At 39.2% G+C, this 22,979-nt stretch overlaps 1 protein-coding gene and 1 pseudogene across 4 annotated transcripts in view; both read left to right on the forward strand.

Annotated features, from left to right (window-relative positions):
• TBCE (tubulin folding cofactor E) overlaps window positions 1-22,979 on the forward strand; it is a 78,115-nt gene that overhangs the window by 13,135 nt on the left and 42,001 nt on the right. For all 4 annotated transcript variants that reach the window (XM_041750414.1, XM_041750418.1, XM_041750417.1 and 1 more), the window contains exon 2: window positions 3,741-3,870. In XM_041750414.1, coding sequence (XP_041606348.1) covers window positions 3,765-3,870 — 106 coding nt within the window. In that variant the 5' untranslated portion in view covers window positions 3,741-3,764. The remainder of the gene's footprint in view (window positions 1-3,740; window positions 3,871-22,979) is intronic.
• LOC121488126 lies at window positions 13,658-15,393 on the forward strand (annotated as a pseudogene).

Below are 22,979 nucleotides of genomic sequence, written 5' to 3' on the forward strand. Positions count from 1 at the left end.
ATAATTAAATTTAAACGTTTAAATTTTTTTACATTTGAATCTTTATTATTTTTTAAAATTGTTTTTATTTTTTGGTATATTAGCTTCAGGTATATACCATAGTGATTCAGTTTCTCTATGTGTTATGCTGTGCTCACTGCAAGTGAAGCTACTGTCTGTCACCACTAAATGCTATTATGATATCATTGACTATATTCCCTGTGCTGTGCCTTATATCCCTGTGACTCCTAATTCCATAACTGGAAGCCTATATCTCACATTTTGCCCATACCCTCAACCCCCTCAGCCCTGGCAAACATCAGTTCTCTGTATTTAAGGTATGCTTCTGCTTTTTGTTTGTTTATTCATTTGTTCTTTTTTTTTTTTTTTTTTTTTTTTTGTAGATTCCACATATGAGTAAAATTGTATGGCATTGGTCTTTTCCAGCCAATGGTTCAAAGCTAATGGCCAAGAAAGAATTCTTGAGACGTCTTTGGTGCAAACATGGTTTTATTAAAGCACGGAGACAGGACCGCTGGGCAGAAAGAGCTGCATTGGGATCATGGGGGGTGGCTGATTATATACTTCCAGATTGAGAGGGGGTTAGGATGACATAAGTCTTTAAGGTTTCCAGGACCTTGAGGGGGCTAGCTACTGTTAGAAAAAGCTCATTTATTACTGTTTAGTAAAACCTTAGTCATGAGGCCCTTCAGATGTATATTGGTGGGTCATATTCTTGGGGGATGATAGCCAATATGGGAGGGAAGAGATAAAGGAAGTTTCCAAAGGAATTTTTATATGTTAAAGTAGACTTACCTGGGGGTCAGGCTAAGATTGCCTTTTGCCTTTAAGTGTCAGTATTGAGGCAGCTGAGTCCCTAGAAGAATGCCACTCTATTTCAAGGACCTATTTCAAGGACCTGTCAATGGGCTATATAAGTAGTAAGGAAATTTAATTTTTCTGTTGCCTTTGTTTCCCACACACAAACATCCTTTCAAATTATTAGTATTTTCATTTTCTTTGGGTAAATACCCAGTACTGGAATTGCTGAATCATACAGTATTTATTTTTAATCTTTTGAGGAACCTCCATACTGTTTTCTACAGTGGCTGCACCAGTTTACATTCACACCAGCAGTGCATGAGAGTTCCTTTTTCTTCACGTCCTTACCGATACTTGTTATTTCTTATCTTTGTGATACTAGTCATTCTAACAGGTATAAGGTGATATCTCATGGTGGTTTTGGTTTATATTTCCTGGATGATGAGTGATGTTGAGCATCCTTTCATGTGTCTATTGGTCATTTGTATATCTTCTTTGGAAAAATATTTATTCAGGTCCTTTGCCCATTTTAATTGGATTATTTGTATTTTTGGTGTTGGGTTATATAAATTCTCTATTATTTATCTTATCAGATATGTCATTTGCAAATATCTTCTATTCAGTAGGTTGCCTTTGGTTTGTTGATTGTTTCCTTCACTGTGCAGAAACTTTTTATTTTGATAAAGTCCCAATAGTTTATTTTTGTATTTGTTTCCCTAGGCTCAGGAGACATATCTAGAAAAATGTTGCTAAGGCCAATGTCTAAGAAATTACTGCCCATGTTTTCTTCTAGGAGTTTTTGGTTTCAGGACTCAATTAAGTCTAATCTATTTTGAGTTTATTTTTGGGTATGGTATAAAAATGTAGCTCAGTTTCATTCATGCATGTAGCTGTCCAGTTATCCCAACACCATTTGTTGAAGAGACATTATATACTCTTGCATCTTTTGTCATAAATTAATTGACCATAGAAGGGTGGGTTTATTTCTGAGCTCTTGATTCCGTTCTATTGAACTCTTTTTGTGCCAGTACCACATTGTTTTGATTAGTACAGCTTTGTAGTATAACTCAAAATCTGGGATTGTGATACCTCCAGGCTTGTCTTTCTCAAGATTGGTTTGGGTATTTGGGGTCTTTTGTGGTTCCATACAAATTTTAGGATTATTTGTTCTAGATCTATGAAAAATATGATTTGTATTTTGAAAAGGATTTCATTGAATCTTTTTAAAATTGATTTTTATTTATTTATTCATGAAAGACACACAGAGAGAGGCAGAGACATAAGGAGAGAAGCAGGCTCCTCGCAGGGATCGATGAGGGCCTCGATCCCAGAACTCCTGGATCATGCCCTGAGCTGAAGGCAGACACCCAACTGCTAAGCCACCCAGGTGTCCCAACAGTTATTCTTTATTTTTTTTAAGATTTTATTTATTTATTCATGAGAGACACAGAGAAAGAGAGGCAGAGACACAGGGAGAGGGAGAAGCAGGCTCCATGCAGGGAGCCTGACGTGGGACTCGATCCCGGGTCTCCAGGATCAGGCCCTGGGCTGAGGGTGGCGCTAAACCGCTGAGCCACCCAGGCTGCCCTCAACAGTTATTCTTTAATATAAAATCTAGTCGGTGTTCAAATTTTAAATATTCTCATAATTTCTTTTACTTTAAAGTCATTTATAGTTTTTTAAAATTGGAATCCACATAAAGTCCATATATTGCAATTAATTGACATATTTCTTAAGTTTCTTTTAATCTGTTTGTTCTCCCTCGATGTGTTTTGTTTGTTGAAGAAACAGACTTATTTGACAGTAGGGTTCCCCACTGTCTAGATTTGGGGAGCCACACCCTGGCATGTTCCTGAGTCTTCTGCTTTCCTATGAATTAGGGGTTGGACGTAGTTATCATCCCTAGATTGGGGATACTTTTCACTCAGTCTCCCTTTAAGACCTCCTCTTTCTCTTTAATTTTAGGGTTCTATATTTTTTTTTTTTTAATTTTTTATTTATTTATGATAGTCACAGAGAGAGAGAGAGGCAGAGACACAGGCGGAGGGAGAAGCAGGCTCCATGCACCGGGAGCCTGATGTGGGATTCGATCCTGGGTCTCCAGGATCGCGCCCTGGGCCAAAGGCAGGCGCCAAACCGCTGCGCCACCCAGGGATCCCGGGGTTCTATATTTTTATTAGAGTTTAATTTTTTTTTGTAGGCTTTATGCCCAACGTGGAGCTTGAGCTCACAACCCCAAGATCAAGAACTGCATGCTCCACCAACTGAGCTAGCCCGGTGCCTCTAGAGTTTAATTTATTATTTATTGTTCATTATATGTGTTGTTTCCTTATCTATGAGTTTGAGTTTTTCTCCCTTCCTGAAGAAATAACAATGCCAATATGCCTGTTTTCTTTCCCTATTCTCTATCACTTTTATCTCCCTCTTTTCTATTCTCTCCTCAGACCCTTCAGTAAATGGCAGAATAGACAAATTATGTGATGTGAGCTAACTGGAGTTAAGCAACATTTAAAAAATATGTTATCAAAATACAATTAGAAAGTAAAGTAAAATCAAATTATGTGAATATTTGATGCCTAGAGGCACCTATACCTATAGGCCCTTCTCTTCACCAAAATATGAAGGCTAAGTTGGCCAGGAGTGTTGACCTCAAAGATGTCTCAGTGAAGTGAAAAAAAAAAACATTTTTTAAAAAAGATTTTATTTATTTATTTATTCATGAGAGACACAGATTGAGAGGGAGAGAGGCAGAGACACAGGCAGAGGGAGAAGCAGGCTCCACGGGGGAGCCTGACATGGGACTTGATCCCGGCTCTCCAGGATTACACCCTGGGCTGAAGGCGGCGCTAAACCTCTGAGCCACCTGGGCTGCCTGAAAAAAACATTTTTTTTTAAAAGGACTTTATTAATCCTTGTCAATTTTTAAATTTTCTTCATAGATCTCATATTTGGATTCTGGCTACATGATAATGAATGACACTTTGACATCAGATGTCATTGGTCGACGAGTTGAAGTTAATGGAGAACATGCAACAGTGCGATTTTCTGGTATTGTCCCTCCTGTGGCAGGTAATTTATAATTGTGTGTGTGTGTGCATGTATGTATTTATTTATTTTAGAGTTTCTTTGTAGTGCTTTGTAACAATGATTTTGAAGAAACTAACAACCAATTTATAGATGCTTCCTGTATGCAATTACTGTGTTTGGGTAATAATATCCTGTGGTATTCTATGGTTTTATTGAATTTTACACTTATCTAATTTTTTAGTGTTCCTATGTTATATTTAACCTTAAAATATCTTGTGAGTAAACTTTAAACAGTAACTAATAATCTAAGAATTTTTGGAAATTTCTTTTGTCACTAATCCCTGTGTATATGTAAGTAAAGCAGTTTAAATTGATATGCATATGATTTTGTGATATCTTTTTTCATGTATTATTTGGTACACATTTATGGGTTTTTTTATAGTTTTTTTTTAGGATTTTATTTATTTGAGAGAGAAAGAGAGAGAGAGCAGGTGCATGAATGGGGGAAGGGGCTGAGGGAGAGACAGAAGCAGATTCTCCATTGAGCAGGGAGCCTGATGCAGGGCTCTACTCCAGGACCCTAGGATCATGACCTGAGCCAAAGGCAGATGCTTAACTGACTGAGCCACCCAGGCACCCCCCTGTAGCATCATTTTGTTTACATTTTTTAATTGAGATATAATTGACATATGACAGTATATTAGTTTCAGGTATACAAAATAATAACTTGATATTTGTATATATTGCAAAATGATCCCAAGATAGGTCTAATTAACATCCATCACCATACATAGTTACAGAGGGTTTTTTTTTCTTTTAGTCAATATCATTGTGTTATTTTTAAATTTATTATTTTAATTTCAGTATAGTTTACATATATTGTTATGTTGGTTTCAAGCGTACCATATAGTGATTCAACAATCCTATGCGTTACTCAGTGCTTGTCAAGATAAGTGTATTCTTAATCTCCTTCATGTAGTTTACCCATCCCCCCCACCCATCTCCCTTCTGATAACCATCAGATTGTTCTCCTTGGTTAAGAGTCTGTTTCTTGGTTTATCTCTCTCTCTCCCCCCCCTTTACTCCTTTGTTTTGTTCCTTAAATTCCACATAGTAGCAAAATCATATGGTATTTGTCTTCTCTGACTTACTTCACTTAGCAATTTACTCACTAGCCATCCATGTTGTTGCAAATGGCAAGATTTCATTCTTTTTTATGGCTGAGTAATATTCCATTGTGTGTGTGTGTGTGTGTGTGTGTGTGTGTGTGTGTGTGTGTACTACCACCTCTTTTTTATTCATTTGTCAACTGATGGACACTTGGGCTGCTTCCATAATTTGGCTATTGTAAATAATGCTGCAGTAAACATAAGGATGCTCATATCTTTTTGAATTAATGGTTTCGTATTCTTTGGATAAATACCCAGTAGTGGAATTACTGGATCATAGGGTAGGTCTATTTTTAACTTTTTGAGGAACCTCCCATACTATTTTCCACAGTGGCTGCACCATTTGGCATTCCCACCAACAGTAAGTACATGAGGGTTCATTTTTCTCCACATCCTCACCAACACTTGTTTCTTATGTTTTGATGTTAGTCATTCCAACAGGTGTGAGGTGATATTGCAATGTGGTTGTGATTTGTATTTCCCTGATGTCAAGGGGTGTTGAACATCTTTTCATGGGTCTGTTGGTCATTGGAATGTCTTCTTTGGAGAAATGTCTATTTGTGTCTTCTGCCCATTTTTAAACTAACCCTTTATCAGATATGTCATTTGCAAATATCTTTTCCAGTTCCATAGATTACCTTTGTTTCCTTCTCTCTGCAGAAGCTTTTTATTTTTTATTTTTTTAAGTTTTTACTTTTAAGTAATCTCTACACCCAACATGGGGCTTGAAATTACAACCCTGAGATCAAGAGTTGCATGCTCATATAGAGGTTCCTCAAAAAGTTAAAACTAGAGCTACCCTACATCCAGCAATTGCACTACTAGGTATTTATCCAAAGGGAACAAAGATAGTGATTTGAAGGGGTATACACACCCCAGTGTTTATACCAGCAATGTCCTCAATAGTCTAACTATGGAAAGAGCCCAAATGTCCATTCATGCAGGAATGGATAAAGAAGGGCACACACATACACACACTGGAATATTAGCCATCAAAAAGAATGAAATCTTGCCATTTGCAATAATGTGGATTGAATCAGAGTGTATTAAGCTAAGCAAAATTAGAGAAAGATGAATACCATATGACTTCACTCATGTGAAATTTAATAAAACAGATGAATGTAGCAGAAGGGAAGGAAAAACAGATAACGTAAGATAAAAACAGAGAGGGAGGGAAACCATAAAAGACTCTTAACTATAGGGAACAAACTGAGGGTTGCTGGAGGAGAGATGGTTGGTGGGATGGGTAATTAGGAGATGGGCATTAAGGAGGGCACTTGATGAAATGGTGGTATATGCAACTGATGAATCACTAAATTCTATGCCTGGAACAAGTAATACTATATGTTAACTAACTTGAATTAAAAAGAAAAAAGAAAAGTTGCATGCTTCATTGACTGAGCCAGCCAGGTGCCCCTGTGATACAGTCTGAACAAAAGTTTCAACTGACCTGTGGGCAATTCTGAAGACAGGGTGGCCCTTCAGAGATTTTCCTGAGAAGAGGGGCTGGGCATTTATACCTGTGATGATCTATCGTGGAAAGGGGATGCCAGGCACTTTTTTTTAGTGGAAAGGGGATGCCAGGCACTATTTTTTAGTGGAGACAGTTCTTAGAAGTGGGCTCATAGTTGAGGGCTAATTGCCAGAAGCTAGTATTCTCAGCAGATGGTGGGCATAAATCCCACTTTCTAAAGGCAGATTGGAGTAGCACATCATAAATTCAGTAATACAGATGGAAGCTATTTCATGGTAATTTAGGGAATATGAAGTGGTACATATTATTTTCACTTATTAAATTGCCTGTTAGTTTGACATTTCCTACATATATTTATTATCAGGCAAGTTTTCCCCCTCAAATTATAGTTCTGCAAAGAAAGAGCTTCTGTGTATTTACTCTATTAATTATCTCATCATATGGGACATTCTCTATTACTTTACCTCAATTGGTGCTACTTTGAATTTCTTTTAGAAGTCAACAGATGAAATTAGTACAAAGATGCAAAGAAATTGAACACAGATTTAGTAATTACTCCTGGGGCTGTTTCACTGGATGTTGTAGGGCTGTTGTGATAAATAAATAAATGAAGGTGTTTGAAGCATTTAGACTAGTTATCGGCACATAGTATTAGCTATTGTTGTAGCTAACACTACATTTTAAAAATTTACTTAAAAAAGAAGGAAAGCAATTGTAATGTTTTGCAAATGGCTTGGGTTGGAAATTTAATTTCCTGAGATCATGTTCAGGTTTCTTGATATGCATAGTATCATATCCAGGTTTTTTTTTTCATTTTTTAATTTTAATTTAAAAAATATTTATTTCAGAGAGAGAGCGCAAGTATGTGTGAGCATGTGCTTGGTGGGGAGGGGCAGAGGGAAAGGGAGATAAAATCAAAGTCTCAAGCAGACTGTACTGAACACTGTGCTGACGTGGGGCTTGGTCCCACAACCCTGAGACTATGATCTGAGCTGAAAGCAAGAGTTGGATGCTTAACCAACTGTGCCACCCAGGAGCCACCATATGCAGATTTTAAAAAGTGTTTAAGTGAAGAGGATATGCTGTAATGGGCATATGTTTTTATCTTATTTTATTTTTCCTTCCCTGTCCCTATGTTCATCTGTTTTATTTCCTCCCCTTAGAACAAAGATGTCCCAAGACTTGAAAGCATTATGTTCAGGTACATGGCAAAGAAGAATTAGGGTTGCTAATCACCTGACTTTAGGATAGGGAGATTATCCAGGTGGGCTCAGTGTAATCCCGAGGATCCTTGGAAGTAGAAGCAGAAGAGGGAAGTGCAGGGATGGAGTGTTCTAAGAAAGTTTCGAAAAAAAAAAAATTAAAAAAAAAAAAAAAGGAAAGTTTCGACTGGCCAGTGTGGGCTTTGAAGATGGATGGGGGTCAAGCCAAAGAAAGTGTGCAGCCTCTAGAAGCTGGAGAATGCAAGGCAACAAATTCTCCTCTGTAATCTCTGAAAGGGAACACAGCTCTGCAACACCTTGATTTTAGTTCAGTGAGACTGTCCTCAGGCTTCTTTTTCTTCTCTTTTAAAGATTTTATTTATTCATTTGAGAGAGAGAGAAACACCCAGAGAGCATGAGCGGGGGGCGGGGGGGGGGGAATAGTGGAAGAAAGAAAAGCAGACTCCCCACTGAGCAGGGAGCTTGCCATGGGGCTGGGTCCCAGGACCCTGAGATCATGACCTGAGCTGAAGGCAGATGCTCAATCAACTGAGCCACTTAGGCACCCTGTCTTCAGTTCTGACCTCCAAAACTGTAGGACAATAAATTTGTGGGGGTGCCTGGGCAGCTCAGTCAGTTAAGCATCTTTTCTTTGGCTCAGGTCATGATTTCAGGGTCCTGGGATTAAGTTATGTCCAGCTCCCTGCTCAGCAGGGAGCCTACTTCTCCCTCTCCCTCTGCCACTCCCCCTTCCCGCTACTTGAGTTCCCTTGCTCACTCTGCTGTCTCTCCTAGATAAATAAAAAATCTTAAAAAAAAATTTGTATGGTTGTATAGCAGCAATAGGAAACTGATATAGCCTAGATAATTGTGTGAGGTATTCTAAAAGCATCCTTAGTGAATATAGTCAGATGCTAACTTCAAACATGTTATAACTGTATTTGAAGAGTCTGATTAGAATTGTTTTATTAATGTAGGAGTGAGGAAGCACTTTTTCTAAATTAATTTGTATCATGTGATGGTTAACTGATTTAATTAATGAAATAGTATCAGTAGATCTTTGATTAATATACATTTATATAAAAAATATACATTTATATGCTTAAAATTATATATTCATTACTGGATATTGTATCCATATACTTGGAGTTGCTGCAGATCAATCAATATATACATTATATTTTTATTCCTTCTTGGGTAATTGTCTTCATGGTTCTTTGCCCTTAGTTATTGTTTTGTAATATTTTTATACTAACAAATCTGGTATTACTGTCTACCTATATACAGTGACTAAAGTAAATGGCCCTACAGTATTTTGGTTTCCATTTATTCTGTAGTAACAATGTTAATTTTAAATATAATAGTTGAAACATATTTCTTCTAAGTTCTTATGGAGATATTATTTATTTATTTATTTATTTATTTATTTATTTTTAAGATTTTGTTTATTTATTCATGAGAGACAGAGGGGCAGAGACATAGGCAGAGGGAGAAGCAGGCTCCCTGCAGGGAGACCTATGTGGGACTCAATCCCAGGACCCTGAGATCATGACCTGAGCTGAAGGCAGATGCTTAGCTGACTAAGCCACCCAGGCACCACTTTCCTTGTGTTTTAGAGGACCATTATAATTCCCATGATGAAAGAAAAAAAAAAGGGTGCCTGGATGGCTCAGTCGGTTGAGCACTTGCCTTCAACTCAGGTCATGATACTGGTCCCTGCTCAGTGGGAGTCTGCTTCTCTCTCTACTCTCACCCTACTCATGCTTACACGTTCTCTCTCTCTCCCTCTATCTGTGTCTCTCAAATAAATAAAATCTTTAGAAAAAAAAAAAGGCAGATTTTTTTTTTTTTAGGTCTTGGATGATGTTTTTAATATACTTATATAACAATATTTTCTTATAGTTTCATTTAGTGACAGCACTCACTAATCTTCTGGGCCAACTTTGAAGCCTTGCTGCTGTTTCCTTTTTTTGTTTGTTTGTTTGTTTAGTATCAAAATAATATATGAGTGTGGTAAAATATAGTGCCTAAGGACTTAGGATGAAAAGCAGTAGTGTCCAGCTGGTGGGTGTTTTTTTCACTGATTGGTTGTAGGTGTTTTCTTGATTAAGCCTATTTAATTGAGGTCACATGTATCTCTTCAGTTATGAGATGTTTTCTTCCAAGATTATCTTGGATAATTTTTACCCTTCCATTTTTCCTGCTTTTTCTTTCTGGCACTCCTGTTGGCTGCATATGGGATTTCCTAGATTGATCTTCCACATTCCTTTTTTCTTCCTTACATTTGGTTTGAAAAAATTGTGTTTGTCTTCTAAAATTTCCCATGTTTTGGATTCTTCTGATTACATCCACATGATGTCGTTAACATGTGCTTCTGTCTGTACATTTCCTATAAATTCGTAGTTTTATATAGGGTCTATTAGATTTAGGCTTGATGTCTCTTTTTTTTTTTAGTTGATGAATATTCTTTAGTTGATGTGTACTTCAGTCAGGAGGCACATAATGTCTGGCAGTATCACTGTTTGTGATGTTAGCAGCTCTTGATGAACATTTTTATATGGATTATTAGGGGTTGTCAAAATGGTAGAATTCTAATAATTTTCTTTTATCATTCTTCTGATGGACAGCTTATATCGTGGAAAATTTGTGTTAATTCCATGCTTTCCAAAATAATTGGGTGCTTGAAAGGCAGGAGATAAATGTTAGATTTTTTTCCTTTTATTTATTAGTCTTCATTAAGATGAATTGATTGACTTAGAAAACCAGTGAATTTTTAAAAATCTTTATAAAGTCATGGGTTTAAGCATATTTGATCTGTTTGAGTCCATTGCTGTTATCCTTAATGATGCTCAAATTGTCCCTTATTTGGCCAGCAGGAATCCCTTCAGATTGATTTATGAGTCCTTTTTTTTTTTTAAAAAAAAAAAAAAAGATTTTATTTATTTATTAGGGAGAAAGAGGCAGGAGAGGGAGAAGTGGACTCCCCACTGAGCAGGGAGCCGGATGCTGGACTCGATCCCAGGCCCCTGAGATCATGGTCTGAGCTGAAGGAGACGCTTAACCAGTTGAGCCACCCAGGTGCCCACATCTCACAAGGCAATTTCTCCAAAGGCCTGCTTTTTTTTTTTTTTTTTAAGTGGCCAATAGTATTTGGAGGCCATAACCTGACCTCTAGGGGTGTTAATTCCTGATGGGCTGGTTGTTGTTTCTAGGCTATTTTTAGTTGACACAGCTATATTTGTTTATATATATTAATTCCTAGAATTAGAATAGGTTTAAGGAGGACGTGTATTTTTTTAGTACTTGTTATAAAAGTTTCAAACATAGAGCAGAGAATAGTATAAGGAATACTTGTATATACTTGTATGTCAATTTAACATTGCTAACATTCTGCCTTATTTGCTTCATCACTTTTAATTTTTTGCCTAAGCATTTTAAACAAAATGATATGCACAGTAGCATTTCATCTCTAAATACTTCACCATGTATCTCGAAAAAGTAACATTTTCTTACAGAATAGTATGTACACTTCATTTTTTTTTAGTATGTACACTTCAAACTCAAATTTTGAAAAATAAAAAATAAAAAAAATAAAAAAACAAAAAAAAAACAAACTCAAATTTTGATTCATATTACGTTGGCAAATAGAGTTCTTTTATGGTTTATGTAAGCCAATCAATAAACCAGATTATTGAAAAACTTTGTCCTAATTAACTTTGTGGTTTATAGTCTTTGAAGATTACTCCTAAGGTGGCATGCTTCTATTCTTTAAAATGGGTAATCATATAGTCCTTCAAAATGATAGGTCTTCCTTTTTTAGTGTGGTTGACATGCACAGGTGTACAACAGAGCGATTGGACAACTCTGTAGTTATGCTATGCTCACTGCAAGTGTAGCCACCATTTGTCACCGTACAATACAGTGCTACTACAATACCATTAACTGTATTCCCTACCCTGACCTTTCATCTCCATGACTCGCTCATTCCATAACTGGAAGCCTGTACCTCCCACTCCCCTTCAGCCATCTTTCCCATCCCCCCAAATACCCCTTCCTTCAAGGAAACCATCAGTTCTCTATGGGTCTGTTTCTGCTTGGTTTATTTCAATTTTTAGATTCCTTGTGAAGTCATGATATTTGTTTTTCTCTGTCTGACTTATTTCAGCAAAATTTTAGGTGTTTTAACCTGTTTATACCATTAAAATTCTGCACTATCCTTTGTCTTGATTAATTTTATGTATTTTATTTTTATATTTAATTTTTTTTTTAAGAGAGCATGTGCATGTGAGTGAGGGTGATATGGGATGGGGGGGGAGGGGCAGGGGCAGAGGGAGAGTAGGCTCCATGCCAGTGGCCTTGATCTCATGACCCTGAGATCATAACCTGAGCTGAAACCAAGAGTCAGATGCTTATCCAACTGAGCCACCTAAGTGCCCCTTTTTTTTATTAATTTTAGATGTGAGTTTCTTATTCCCTCATATAAAGAAAATCTGAGTCTGTTACTGTTATACTTTTTTTTTTTTTTTTGCCAAAGAAGAAAGTTGTTTATTTAACATTTTAAGGCTTTTGTAGCATTTATTTATCCACTTTAGGTTTTTGACATTATTAATGAGTTGAGTTATATTACCCAAGGTTTTTTTTTTTTTTTTTAAGTGATCTCTGTGCCCAGCGTGGGGCCTGAACTCACTTCCCTGAGATCAAGAGTCACATGCTCTATGGACTGAGCCAGCCAGGTGCCTCTAAAGTATTTCACAGCTTTTATTGAACTAATACGTATATTGAGAATCAGAGTCAACACAAATTATTTGGTAGCAAATTTCTACATGAAATATGTATAACAGTGCTGTTCTTTGAGAAATTTTCAGATAATCATGCTTTTGTCCTCCTACCACAGCAAATAGAAATGTATATGTGTGTTTAAATGTGGTGATGACAGGATATGTTTTCATGTTCTGAGAGTTGATGGAAGAAATGGCTAAAGTTACTACTTGTTGTCTAGAAGAACATTTAAACATTGTGTTAAAGCCAAAGTTGTTGGGGTGCCTGGGTGGCTCAGTTGGTTAAGCATCTGCCTTCGGCTTAGGTGATGATCCCAGGGTCCTGGGATGGAGCCCCATGTAGGGCTCTTTGCTCAGGGGGGAGCCTGCTTCTCTCCCTCTGCCTGCTGCTCCCCCTGCTTGTGGTCTCTCTCTCTCTCTCTCTCTAATAAATGAATAAAATCTTAAAAAAACAAAAACCACCCAAAGTTGTTGTCTTTGACAGACACATGATAGAATTCAGATGAAAAATCATAAATAGTGTAACTTAAGTAATGCATTTAATTATTTCAGGATGCTTTTTATAGCTTATTTATTACTGGTGTGTAGCCCTGCTTAAAACTGGTGGCAGATTTTATTATAGGAGTGATAGGCACTTGGTAATTTGTAACTTCAAGTGTTTTAGGCCCCTGGTCATTCCATATTTATAGATGCAAAAAATTTGGTACTCAAGTGTGTACTTGTTTGAGGCTTTGGACAGATGTGGGATTGCTTCCTGAGAGAGAATGATTGCTCCTGAGTGGTATTTCTGTAGCTCACATTTGCACTAATGTGGATGGCCCTCTACTTTGAAGGGTCATTATGAGGATTCAGTGAATTAATATATATAAAGCATTTAGACCTATGCCTGGTAGAAAGTAAGAGCTTTTTAAATGTTAGATATTATTGGTTTTGCTGTTCTTATTGTTGTGAATCAGAAAAAAAAAAAAACTCTTTTCTCAGAACAACTTCATTTCTATCTATAGGAAAATCATCATGGAATATTGATTTTTGTTAGAGTGTGGTACTCATTGTCATCTGTCAGGAAATTTATGTATAAATTTAAAAATCTATTAATTTACAGCCCTCAGGGCCAGAAAGTGTGGTTGTTAATAAATTAAACTTTATCCTTCTCAACCCTGTGCCTTATATTTGGATTAGCAATATATTATACCTTCTCTTAGTTTGAAATTGTTGTCATTTCACTGTAATTAGAAACCTAGCCAAGATAACATCTGTTGAAGAAGGGAAGTCTAATGCAGTGTGCCTGGGGTACTTGTTAAAAATATAAATTCTCGGGGATGGTAGAGGCCGTGTAGTGTCGCCGTTACTCTGAGGAGAGAACAGTCGGTAGCGGGGTGCAAAAATGCAGAGCAATAAAACCTTTAACTTGGAGAAGCAAAGCCATACTCCAAGGAAGCATCATCAGCATCACCACCAGCAGCACCACCAGCAGCAACAGCAGCAGCCACCACCGCCAGCAATACCTGCAAATGGGCAACAAGCCAGCAGCCAAAATGAAGGCTTGACTATTGACCTGAAGAATTTTAGGAAACCAGGAGAGAAGACCTTCACCCAACATAGCTGGCTCTTTGTGGGCAATCTTCCTCCTGATATCACTGAAGAGGAGATGAGGAAACTATTTGAGAAATATGGGAAAGCAGACGAAGTCTTCATTCATAAGGATAAGGGCTTTGGCTTTATCTGCTTGGAAACACGACCTTAGCGGAGATTGCCAAAGTAGAATTGGACAACGTGTCACTTTGTGGAAAGCAGCTGCGTGTGCGCTTTGCCTGCCGTAGTGCATCCCTTACAGTCTGAAACCTTCCTCAGTATGTTTCCAATGAACTGCTGGAGGAAGCCTTTTCCGTGTTTGGCCAGGTGGAGAGGGCTGTAGTCATCGTGGATGATCGAGGAAGGCCCTCAGGAAAAGGCATTGTTGAATTCTCAGGGAAGCCAGCTGCTCGGAAAGCTCTGGACAGGTACAGCGAAGGCTCCTTCCTGCTAATCGCATTTCCTCGGCCTGTGACTGTGGAGCCCATGGACCAGTTGGATGATGAAGAGGGACTTCCAGAGAAACTGGTTATAAAGAATCAGCAATTTCACAAGGAGCGAGAGCAGCCACCCAGATTTGCACAGCCTGGCTCCTCTGAGTATGAGGATGCCATGCGCTGGGAGGCACTGATTGAGATGGAGAAGCAGCAGCAGGACCAAGTGGACTGCAACATCAAGGAAACTCATGAGAAGCTGGAGATGGAGATGGAGGCTGCTCGCCATGAGCACCAGGTCATGCTAATGAGACAGGATTTGATGAGGCGTCAAGAAGAACTTAGGAGGATGGAAGAGCTGCACAACCAAGAAGTGCAAAAACAAAAGCAACTGGAGCTCAGGCAAGAGGAGGAGTGCAGGCGCCGAGAGGAAGAGATGCAGCGGCAACGGGAAGAAATGATGCGGCGACAGCAGGAAGGATTCAAGGGAACATTCTCTGATGTGAGAGAACAGGAGATACGGATGGGGCAGATGGCTATGTGAGGTGCTATGGGCATAAACAATAGAGGTGCCATGCCCCCTGCTCCAGTGCCAGCTGGTACCCCAGCTCCTCCAGGACCTGCCACTATGATACCAGATGGAACCTTGGGATTGACCCCACCAATAACTGAACGCTTTGGCTAGGCTGCTACAATGGAAGGAATTGGGGCAATTGGTGGAACCCTCCTGCATTCAACTGTGCAGCTCCTGGAGCTGAATTTGCTCCAAACAAACGTCGCCGATACTAATAAAAATTTCAATGTCTAGTTTCCCCAAAACCCTTAAAAGCAGGACCCTTTTTGGACTAGCCAGAATTCTGCCCTGGAAAAGTGTTAGGGATTCCTCCCAATAGTTAGGTCTTCCTTGCCTGTACTACTTTGAGGGAGTTTACTGGAGGCTGAAGGCAAGGGAGGGGCGATATTTAACAAATCAGTTCTGTGTGGTATATCGTTTAACTAATTGATTCTGTGTGGTGCATTCCTGAAGTCTCATGTGATTGTTGAGGGTCTTGGAGGGGGGAAGGTGTGGAACCATAGCAAAATGGATCCAGTTAGAGCCCCCATTAATCTTGATCATTCCATTCTTGTCCATCCTGTTCTTTTTGCTTTCTCATTCTTATATCCTCCAACCCCATAGACACTGCCACATATACCACAAAAACAAACATCCCCCTATGACCTTAGCCCCATTTCATTCACTCACAGGTGGGAATTCAGGCAAATGTCCACAGAGGTCACAGACAACATACATATGATTCTGTTATATCCAGTATATTACCTCTTCATGTTCTAAGGAAGACCTTTCTCTTAGAGATTTTCATTTTAGTGTATCTTTAAAAAATCTTGTGTTAAGTTGCCTCCATCTTTTTTCTGGGTAAGGACAACCCAGGAATGGCCCTTTTATGTCTATGATGCTGTTCACAGCTTTTGATAGTCCTAGTACAATCTTGGGAACAGGGTTGCTGTATGCTGAAGGTCAGACAGTAGCTCTTAGCCTTGCCTATCTTAGGTAGTTATGCTTTGCATTTTTTTTTATTGGTGTACCATGTTTGATTGGTCCCTGATACCTTTGGAGTTTTTCTGAGAAATGGAGCAGTAATGCAGCATCAACTTATTAAAATACGTTTTAAGCCTTTAAAAAAATAAAATAGAAATAGAAATTCTCAGATTCTATATCCAGAGATTCTTTTTTTTTAAAGATTTTGTTCATGAGAGACAGACATAGGTAGAGGGAGAAGCAGGCTCCCCTCAGGGAGCCTGATGCGGAACTTGATCCCAGGATCCCGGGATCATGACCTGAGCCAAAGGCAGACATTCAACCACTGAGCCACCCAGGTGCCCTATATCCAGAGATTCTAATTGAGTAGGCTGGAGTTATGGCTTAGGACTCATTTTTTTAGCATGCTCTCTCGAAGATTCTGATTCCACACTTTTGAGAATGGTTGAGTGTTTATTCCTTAGAAATAGCCACTTGTGCAACACCAGTGAATATGTGGTAAAGCTGTTACCAGGTAGGATGTGTTCATCATTAGCTAATTTGATGCTCCTTATCCAAGCACTCTTGGGACAATTGACTATCAGCTTAGGGACAGGGAAATGTTTTCTTCTAATGAAATTTCTTCTTTTATAAAATCTTTTATTTTATTTTAAATCTGTTTTATTTTATTTTATTTTATTTTAATCTATTTTATTTTAAATCTGTTTATTTAAGAGAGAGATAGAGACAGGACAAGTGGGGGGCGGGGCAAGGGGCAGAGTGAGAGCCCTGATACGGGGCTTGACCCCAGGACCCTGGGATCGTGACCTGAGCCGAGTGCAGACATTTCACCGACTGAGCCACCCAGGCACCCCAAACAAAAGTTTCTACTACTGGTCAAGAGAATTGCATCTTTTTCTTGTTGCAAGGAAGGCCAGAGCTAGATTTTGTACGACATTGCTATTTTTTCAGTAATTCTCTGCTTTTTAAGTGCTTCTTATCCCTCCTCCCGATCACCCCCTTTTTGTTAATGGTTTTTTTTTTCAATTTTTATTTATTTATGATAGTCACACAGAGAGAGAGAGACAGGCAGAGACACAGACAGAGGGAGAAGCAGGCTCCATGCACCGGGAGCCCGACGTGGGATTCGATCCCGGGTCTCCAGGATTGTGCCCTGGGCCAAAGGCAGGCGCTAAACCGCTGCGCCACCCAGGGATCCCTTGTTAATGGGTTTTAATCTCCCTGCACCTAGTTTTCTTTTCCCTGATTTTTTTTAAATTATAAATTATTGCAAATGTTTTTTTAGACATACAGAATACAAAAGCAAAAGACTGCTTCCAGGTGACAATGACATGTTCCTAGAGCACAACTGCCTTAGGATAGCGCTGAAGACAAACCTACTTCATAATTTCAGAGAACCTGAGGCAGTTTAGACAAATCTTGTAATTGTGTGATTTCAGCCACGGAGATATCGAAACTTTGACTTTGTTTCAGCTATGAGCTGTTGTCAGTAGATGAAGGCTCTAAACATGTGCCCTCTCTGAGGAGAGTAATTTTGTGAAGACCAACATCAAATGAATCAGATTAGTAACATTGCTTAATAGAGATGGAAGATTCTGTATTTCTCATAATCACCCAAAGTCTGTTATTTACATTAGACTTCCACTCTGGGTGGTGTACATTTTATGGATTATGACAAACGTACAATGACTTCATCCACCATTATAATATTGCATAAGATAGTTTCAATGGGCTAACAATTCTCTGTGCTTTGCCTGTTCATCTCTTCCTCCTCCCTAAACCTGGTAACCCCTGATCATTGTCTCTATAGTTTTGCCTTTTTTTCCTGCCACTTAGTAATGTGCATTTAAATTTCCTCCTTATCTTTTTATGGCTTGATAGCTCATTTCTTTTTAATGCTAAATAATATTCCATTGTCTGGAGGTATCACAGTTTGTCCATGCTTCCAGTTGTGGCAATTATGAAGAAAGCTGCTATAAATATCTGTGTGGGGATGCCTGGGTGGCTCAGCAGTTGAGTATCTGCCTTTGGCTCAGGGCGTGATCTCGGAGTCTCGGGATTGAGTTCTGCATCAGGCTTCTTGCATGGAGCCTGCTTCTCCCTCTGCTGTATCTCTGCCTCTCTCTCTGTCTTTCATGAATAAATAAATAAAATCTATTAAAGAAAATCTGTGTGCCAGCTCTTGTGTGGACATAACTTATTGGGTAGATACCAAGAAATATGATTGCTGGTTCATTGAATTCATCATTTTTAATTCTTGTTTTAGTGAAGTACCTGATCACAATTGTTTTTTCATGTGTCTTGATGTCCAGGGACAGAGTGAATCACCCCTCCTGGCCAGACTGTTTAGGCTTGGGTTTTATTTATCATTGTAGATTAATAAACCTATATTCTAGTGTCCGTTTCAGTCTTTTGCATTTTTGAATTTAGTAGATTAGGCTAATCAGGGCCTTACCACCTGTGGTATAGAGAAGGCAGGAGCCTGGATCTTACAGTGTTGGGATCCAGCTGATGAGTTTGGTCCTGCCTAGCTGCCACTTCTGTCTACTTTCTCATCTCTACTGGCTCTGTACTTGCTACGCTGTCTTCAGTGGATGGAGTGATAGCTTGCTAAGCAAGAGGTATGCTTCATCAGAGTTAGAGCTGATGACAGTTGCATGCTGGCCTTGCTCTTTCTACCTGTATTTGAGAAGTGACTTGTTCCTTGCAGTATGAAAGCATGGCCTTCTTAGTAATGTCCATCAGCTCAATTCTTTCTGATGCTTTTATGATGAATAACCTTACTTACATTTATTTCTTATATAAAGGCCTTTGACAAAAAGTGGATTAAGCACAGAAGAATTGTGTATGTGCTAAGAATTTGGTCTTTTTTTTTTTTTTTTTTGGCTATGTTATTTTAGCAAGCAATGACATAATAAAATATACTTGGTCTCTGCCTCAGGTTCCTGACACAAAGCTCCTCAAACCCATGTAACTTTGTATATGATAGGGTGCGAGGATCATATTTTGTTTTTTAATCTTGAAAATAAAAACTGCCAGGGTGCCTGGGTGGCTCAGTTGCTTAAGCATCTGCTTTCGGCTTAGGTCGTGATCCCACGGTCCTGGGATTGAGCCCTGCATTGGGCTCCCTGCTCAGTAGGGAGTCTACTTCTCCCTTTTCTGCTACCTCTTCCCTTGCTTTTGCTCACTCTCTGTCTCTCAAATGAATAAATAAAATCTTTTTAAAAAACCCCACAAAACTGCCAGGGGGTGCCTGGATTGTGCTCAGTCCTTTGAGCCTCTGATTCTTGATTTTGGCTCAGGTCATGATTTCAGGATCCTGGGATTAAGCCCTAACTCTGACAGGCTTTTGACCATTCTCTTCCTCTCTCTCTGTCCTTCCCCCTGCTCGCACTCTCTATCTAAAATAGATCTTAAAAAATAATAATAAAAATAAAAATTTCCGGTTATTTTACCAGCAAAAGATGGGCTTATTTAGGGGTGCCTGGCTGGCTTAGTTGGTAGAGCATGTGACTCTTGATCTTGGGATCATGAGTTTAACTCCTATGTTGGGTATGGAGATTACCTAAAAACATGACTATTAAAAAAGAAAAAAGATAGGCTTTTTAGGAATAAAAGAATTGCAATCCAGGGCAAATAAACTGGCAAGGGACACCTGGGTGGCTCAGCAGTTGAGTGTCTGCCTTAGGCTCAGGGCGTGATCCCGGGGTCCTGGGATCAAGTCCCACATGGGGCTCCCCCTAGGGAGCCTGCTTCTCCCTCTGCCTGTTTCTCTGCCTTTCTCTCTCTACGTCTTTCATGAATAAATAAACAAAATCTTTAAAAAATAAAAACCAATAAACTGGCAAAACCCAGGCAAATCAGAGGGAATAAAAGGAGAGGCATGCTTTTTTAAGGAGGAAATGGGTAAGTTGGGAAGGCTGTTATAAATTACAAGTCCATTGGAGTGAACTGGGAGTTCATAGTATGGTGGCTTTTCATTGGCTGAGCTATTGCCCAGAGTATAAAGAAAGCCTCTCTTCTTCTGGAATTGTAGAGTAGTATCTGGGTGCAAGCTCAAGTTCGGCTCTTCCTGTTGGGTCTGCAGCTGACTACCAGTGATAGTAGGGCATGAGAGCTCCCTCTGTGAAATCACCTGGACTACATTTTAGTGAAATTTTCTATTACTGATTTTCATATGTTCTAATATTCTTAAGCCCCCGTTCCTGACGCCAAGAGCTTCTAAAGAAGGCCCTTGGAATCTCCAGAGATGAGTGTCTTTTTGTAGGCTAATGATGACTGGTGGTCAGGGTCCCCTAGAGAGCTTCAGGATGGGGGGCTTATCACCAGAAAGAATACACCTTAATTAGGAGCTTGGAACTTTCAGCCTCACCGCTACCCTCAGGTGGGGCAGCGGGGAGTTGGGTGGTGGTGGGGAAAAGGGGCTGGAGATCAGTAGTCACTCATGCCTACCTGAGGAAGTCTCCATGAAAATCCCTAAACTGTGGGTTTGGGAGGGCTTCTGGGTTGGTGAACACACCCACATGCTGAGAGGGTGGTGTACCTCAAACCATAGGGACAGACCCCTGTGCTTAAGACCCTTCTGGACTTCTGCCTGGGTACCTCGTCATGTAGCTGTTCATCTGTTCTTTGTTATGTCTTTTATAATTAACTGGTAAATGTAAGAGTTTTCTTGATTTCTGTGAGCAGTTCTAGCAAATTATCAAACCTGAGTATGGAATGTGGAACCCCCAATTTATAGCCGGTTGCTGGATGTAGAAACTCCTGATTTATAGCTGATTTATAGTACAGGTGACAGCCTGGGACTTGTGACTGGCATCTGAAATGGGGGCATTCTTCTAGAACTGAGCCCATAATCTGTGGGGTCTGCACTCATCTGGCCAGTGAGTATCAGTTTAGAGTTAAACTGTAGGACACCCAGTTCATGTCTGCCAAGAACTGAAGAATTACTTGGTGTGGAAAAACCAACACATCTGATAACAGAAGTGCTGTGAGATTGGAGGAAGAAAGTTTTTCCTTTAGGAAGTAACATATTTCCCTGAGCTTCTGTTACTTATCTTTAAAATCCAGATCCTATCTCTCTCCATGCTGATTAAATAGTGTTCTCAGGAGGAACAGGATAAAGTTCAAGCTCTTTACTGTGTCTGCAAGAGATTTACATTAGGAAGCAGCCTCTATTCACCCCTGCTAGTCTTTTTCTCCTGCCCCCAGCTCCTGCCCCTACCCCTGCGCTACACCTCCAGCTCTAGCTGTGCATGATTTTTTGAGGTTCCCTAAACAGATCCTGAGCTGTATTATGCCTTGGGCTCTGCTCTCCTTCCTTCTGTTACTACTGCATGTCTTTTCTACACTCACACCCCCAACAGTATGAAAGGTCTTATCTGTGCTTTCATAATGCCTGCACTCACTTTTATTTCAAGATTTATTCTTTGTACGATGATTGCCATGTATCCTTGTTAGAAATCTTTGAGATGTTTTGCAGCAAGAAATGGTCTTATTTATTTTCTATACTATTCATTTTTCTTTATTATTTACTTCCTTTTACTTTCTGTTGGTTTAATTTGCCGTAACATTTTGAGTTAGATGATTTTGTTTTAAAGATTTTATTTGTTTATTTGACAGAGCATAAGCAGGGGGAGTGGCTTCCTACTCAATGCAGGGATGTGGGCTTCAATCCCAGGACCCTGGGATCATGACCTGAGCCAAAGGCAGATGCTTAACCAACTGAGCCACATAGGCATCCCCCCTAGATGATTATTTTTAATCTGCTATCTAGCCTATACATTTAAATCTATAAGTTTCTCTCAAAGTGTACCTTGTGCCTACATTCCCCAAATTTTGATGTATAGTATTTTTTTCATTCTGTTCAAAGTATTTTCTAATTTACATTGGGCTTTTTTTTTTTAAAGACTTATTTGAGGGAGAAAAAAAAAAGATTTATTTGAGGGATGCCTGGGTGGCTCAGCAGTTGAGTGTCTGCCTTTGGCTCAGGGCACGATCCTGGTCCTGGGATCGAGTCCCACGTCCGGCTCCCTGCGAGGAGCCTGCTTCTCTCTACCTGTGTCTTTGCCTCTCTCTCTGTATCTCTCATGAATAGATAAATAAAATATTAAAAAAAAAAAAAGATTTATTTGAGAGAGAGAAAGCATGCATGTGGTGGGGATGGGGGTGGGGTGGGGAGAAGGAGAGGGAGATAGAATCTCCACCAGACTCTTTGCTGAGCACAGGAGCCTGACGTGGGGCTCCATCCCAGGACCCTGAGAATATAACCTGAGCAGAAATCAAATTTGGATGCTCAACTGACTGCGCCACCCAGGTGTCCCCATGCTTCCGTTTTTTTTTGTTTTTTTTTTTTTTTTTTTTTTTTTTTTCATGCTTCCGTTTTTTGATGCAAGGTAATTTTGAATGATATGGCTTGATTTCTATACATATGAGGATTTTCTAATAAACCTTTCATTATTGACTTCTAGCTGAATCCCATTGTGTACAGAGAAGCTACTCTGTGATTTCAGTCTTTTATATTATATTTTTATTCTGGTAAAATGCTCAGAAATTGTTATCAATTGTAAATTGTTATCAATTTACATTTTTTTACATTTTTTAAGTGTGTAGTTCAGTGGCATTGGGTGCATTCATATTGTTGTGCAAGCATCACCACCATCCATCTCCAGAACATTATTACCTTTCCAAAGTGAAATTTCATACTCATTAAACAGTAGTTTCTCATTCTCCCCTCTCTTGCCAGTCCCACCATTCTACTTCTGTCTCTTAGGAATTTGACTGTGGTATTTCTTTTCTTTTCTTTTTTTTTTTTTTTTTTTTGGTTTTTAATATATTTTAGAGAACACACGCATGAGAGCAGGGAAGTGGAGTGGAGGGGGAGGTGGAGGGAAAGAATCTCAAGCAGACTCTGTGCCACAGTAGGGCTTGATCTCATGACCCTGAGATCATGATCTGAGCCAAAATCAAGAGTGGGATGTTTAAC

This window comes from Vulpes lagopus, chromosome 3 (assembly GCF_018345385.1).
Source record: "Vulpes lagopus strain Blue_001 chromosome 3, ASM1834538v1, whole genome shotgun sequence".
NCBI lineage: Eukaryota > Metazoa > Chordata > Mammalia > Carnivora > Canidae > Vulpes > Vulpes lagopus.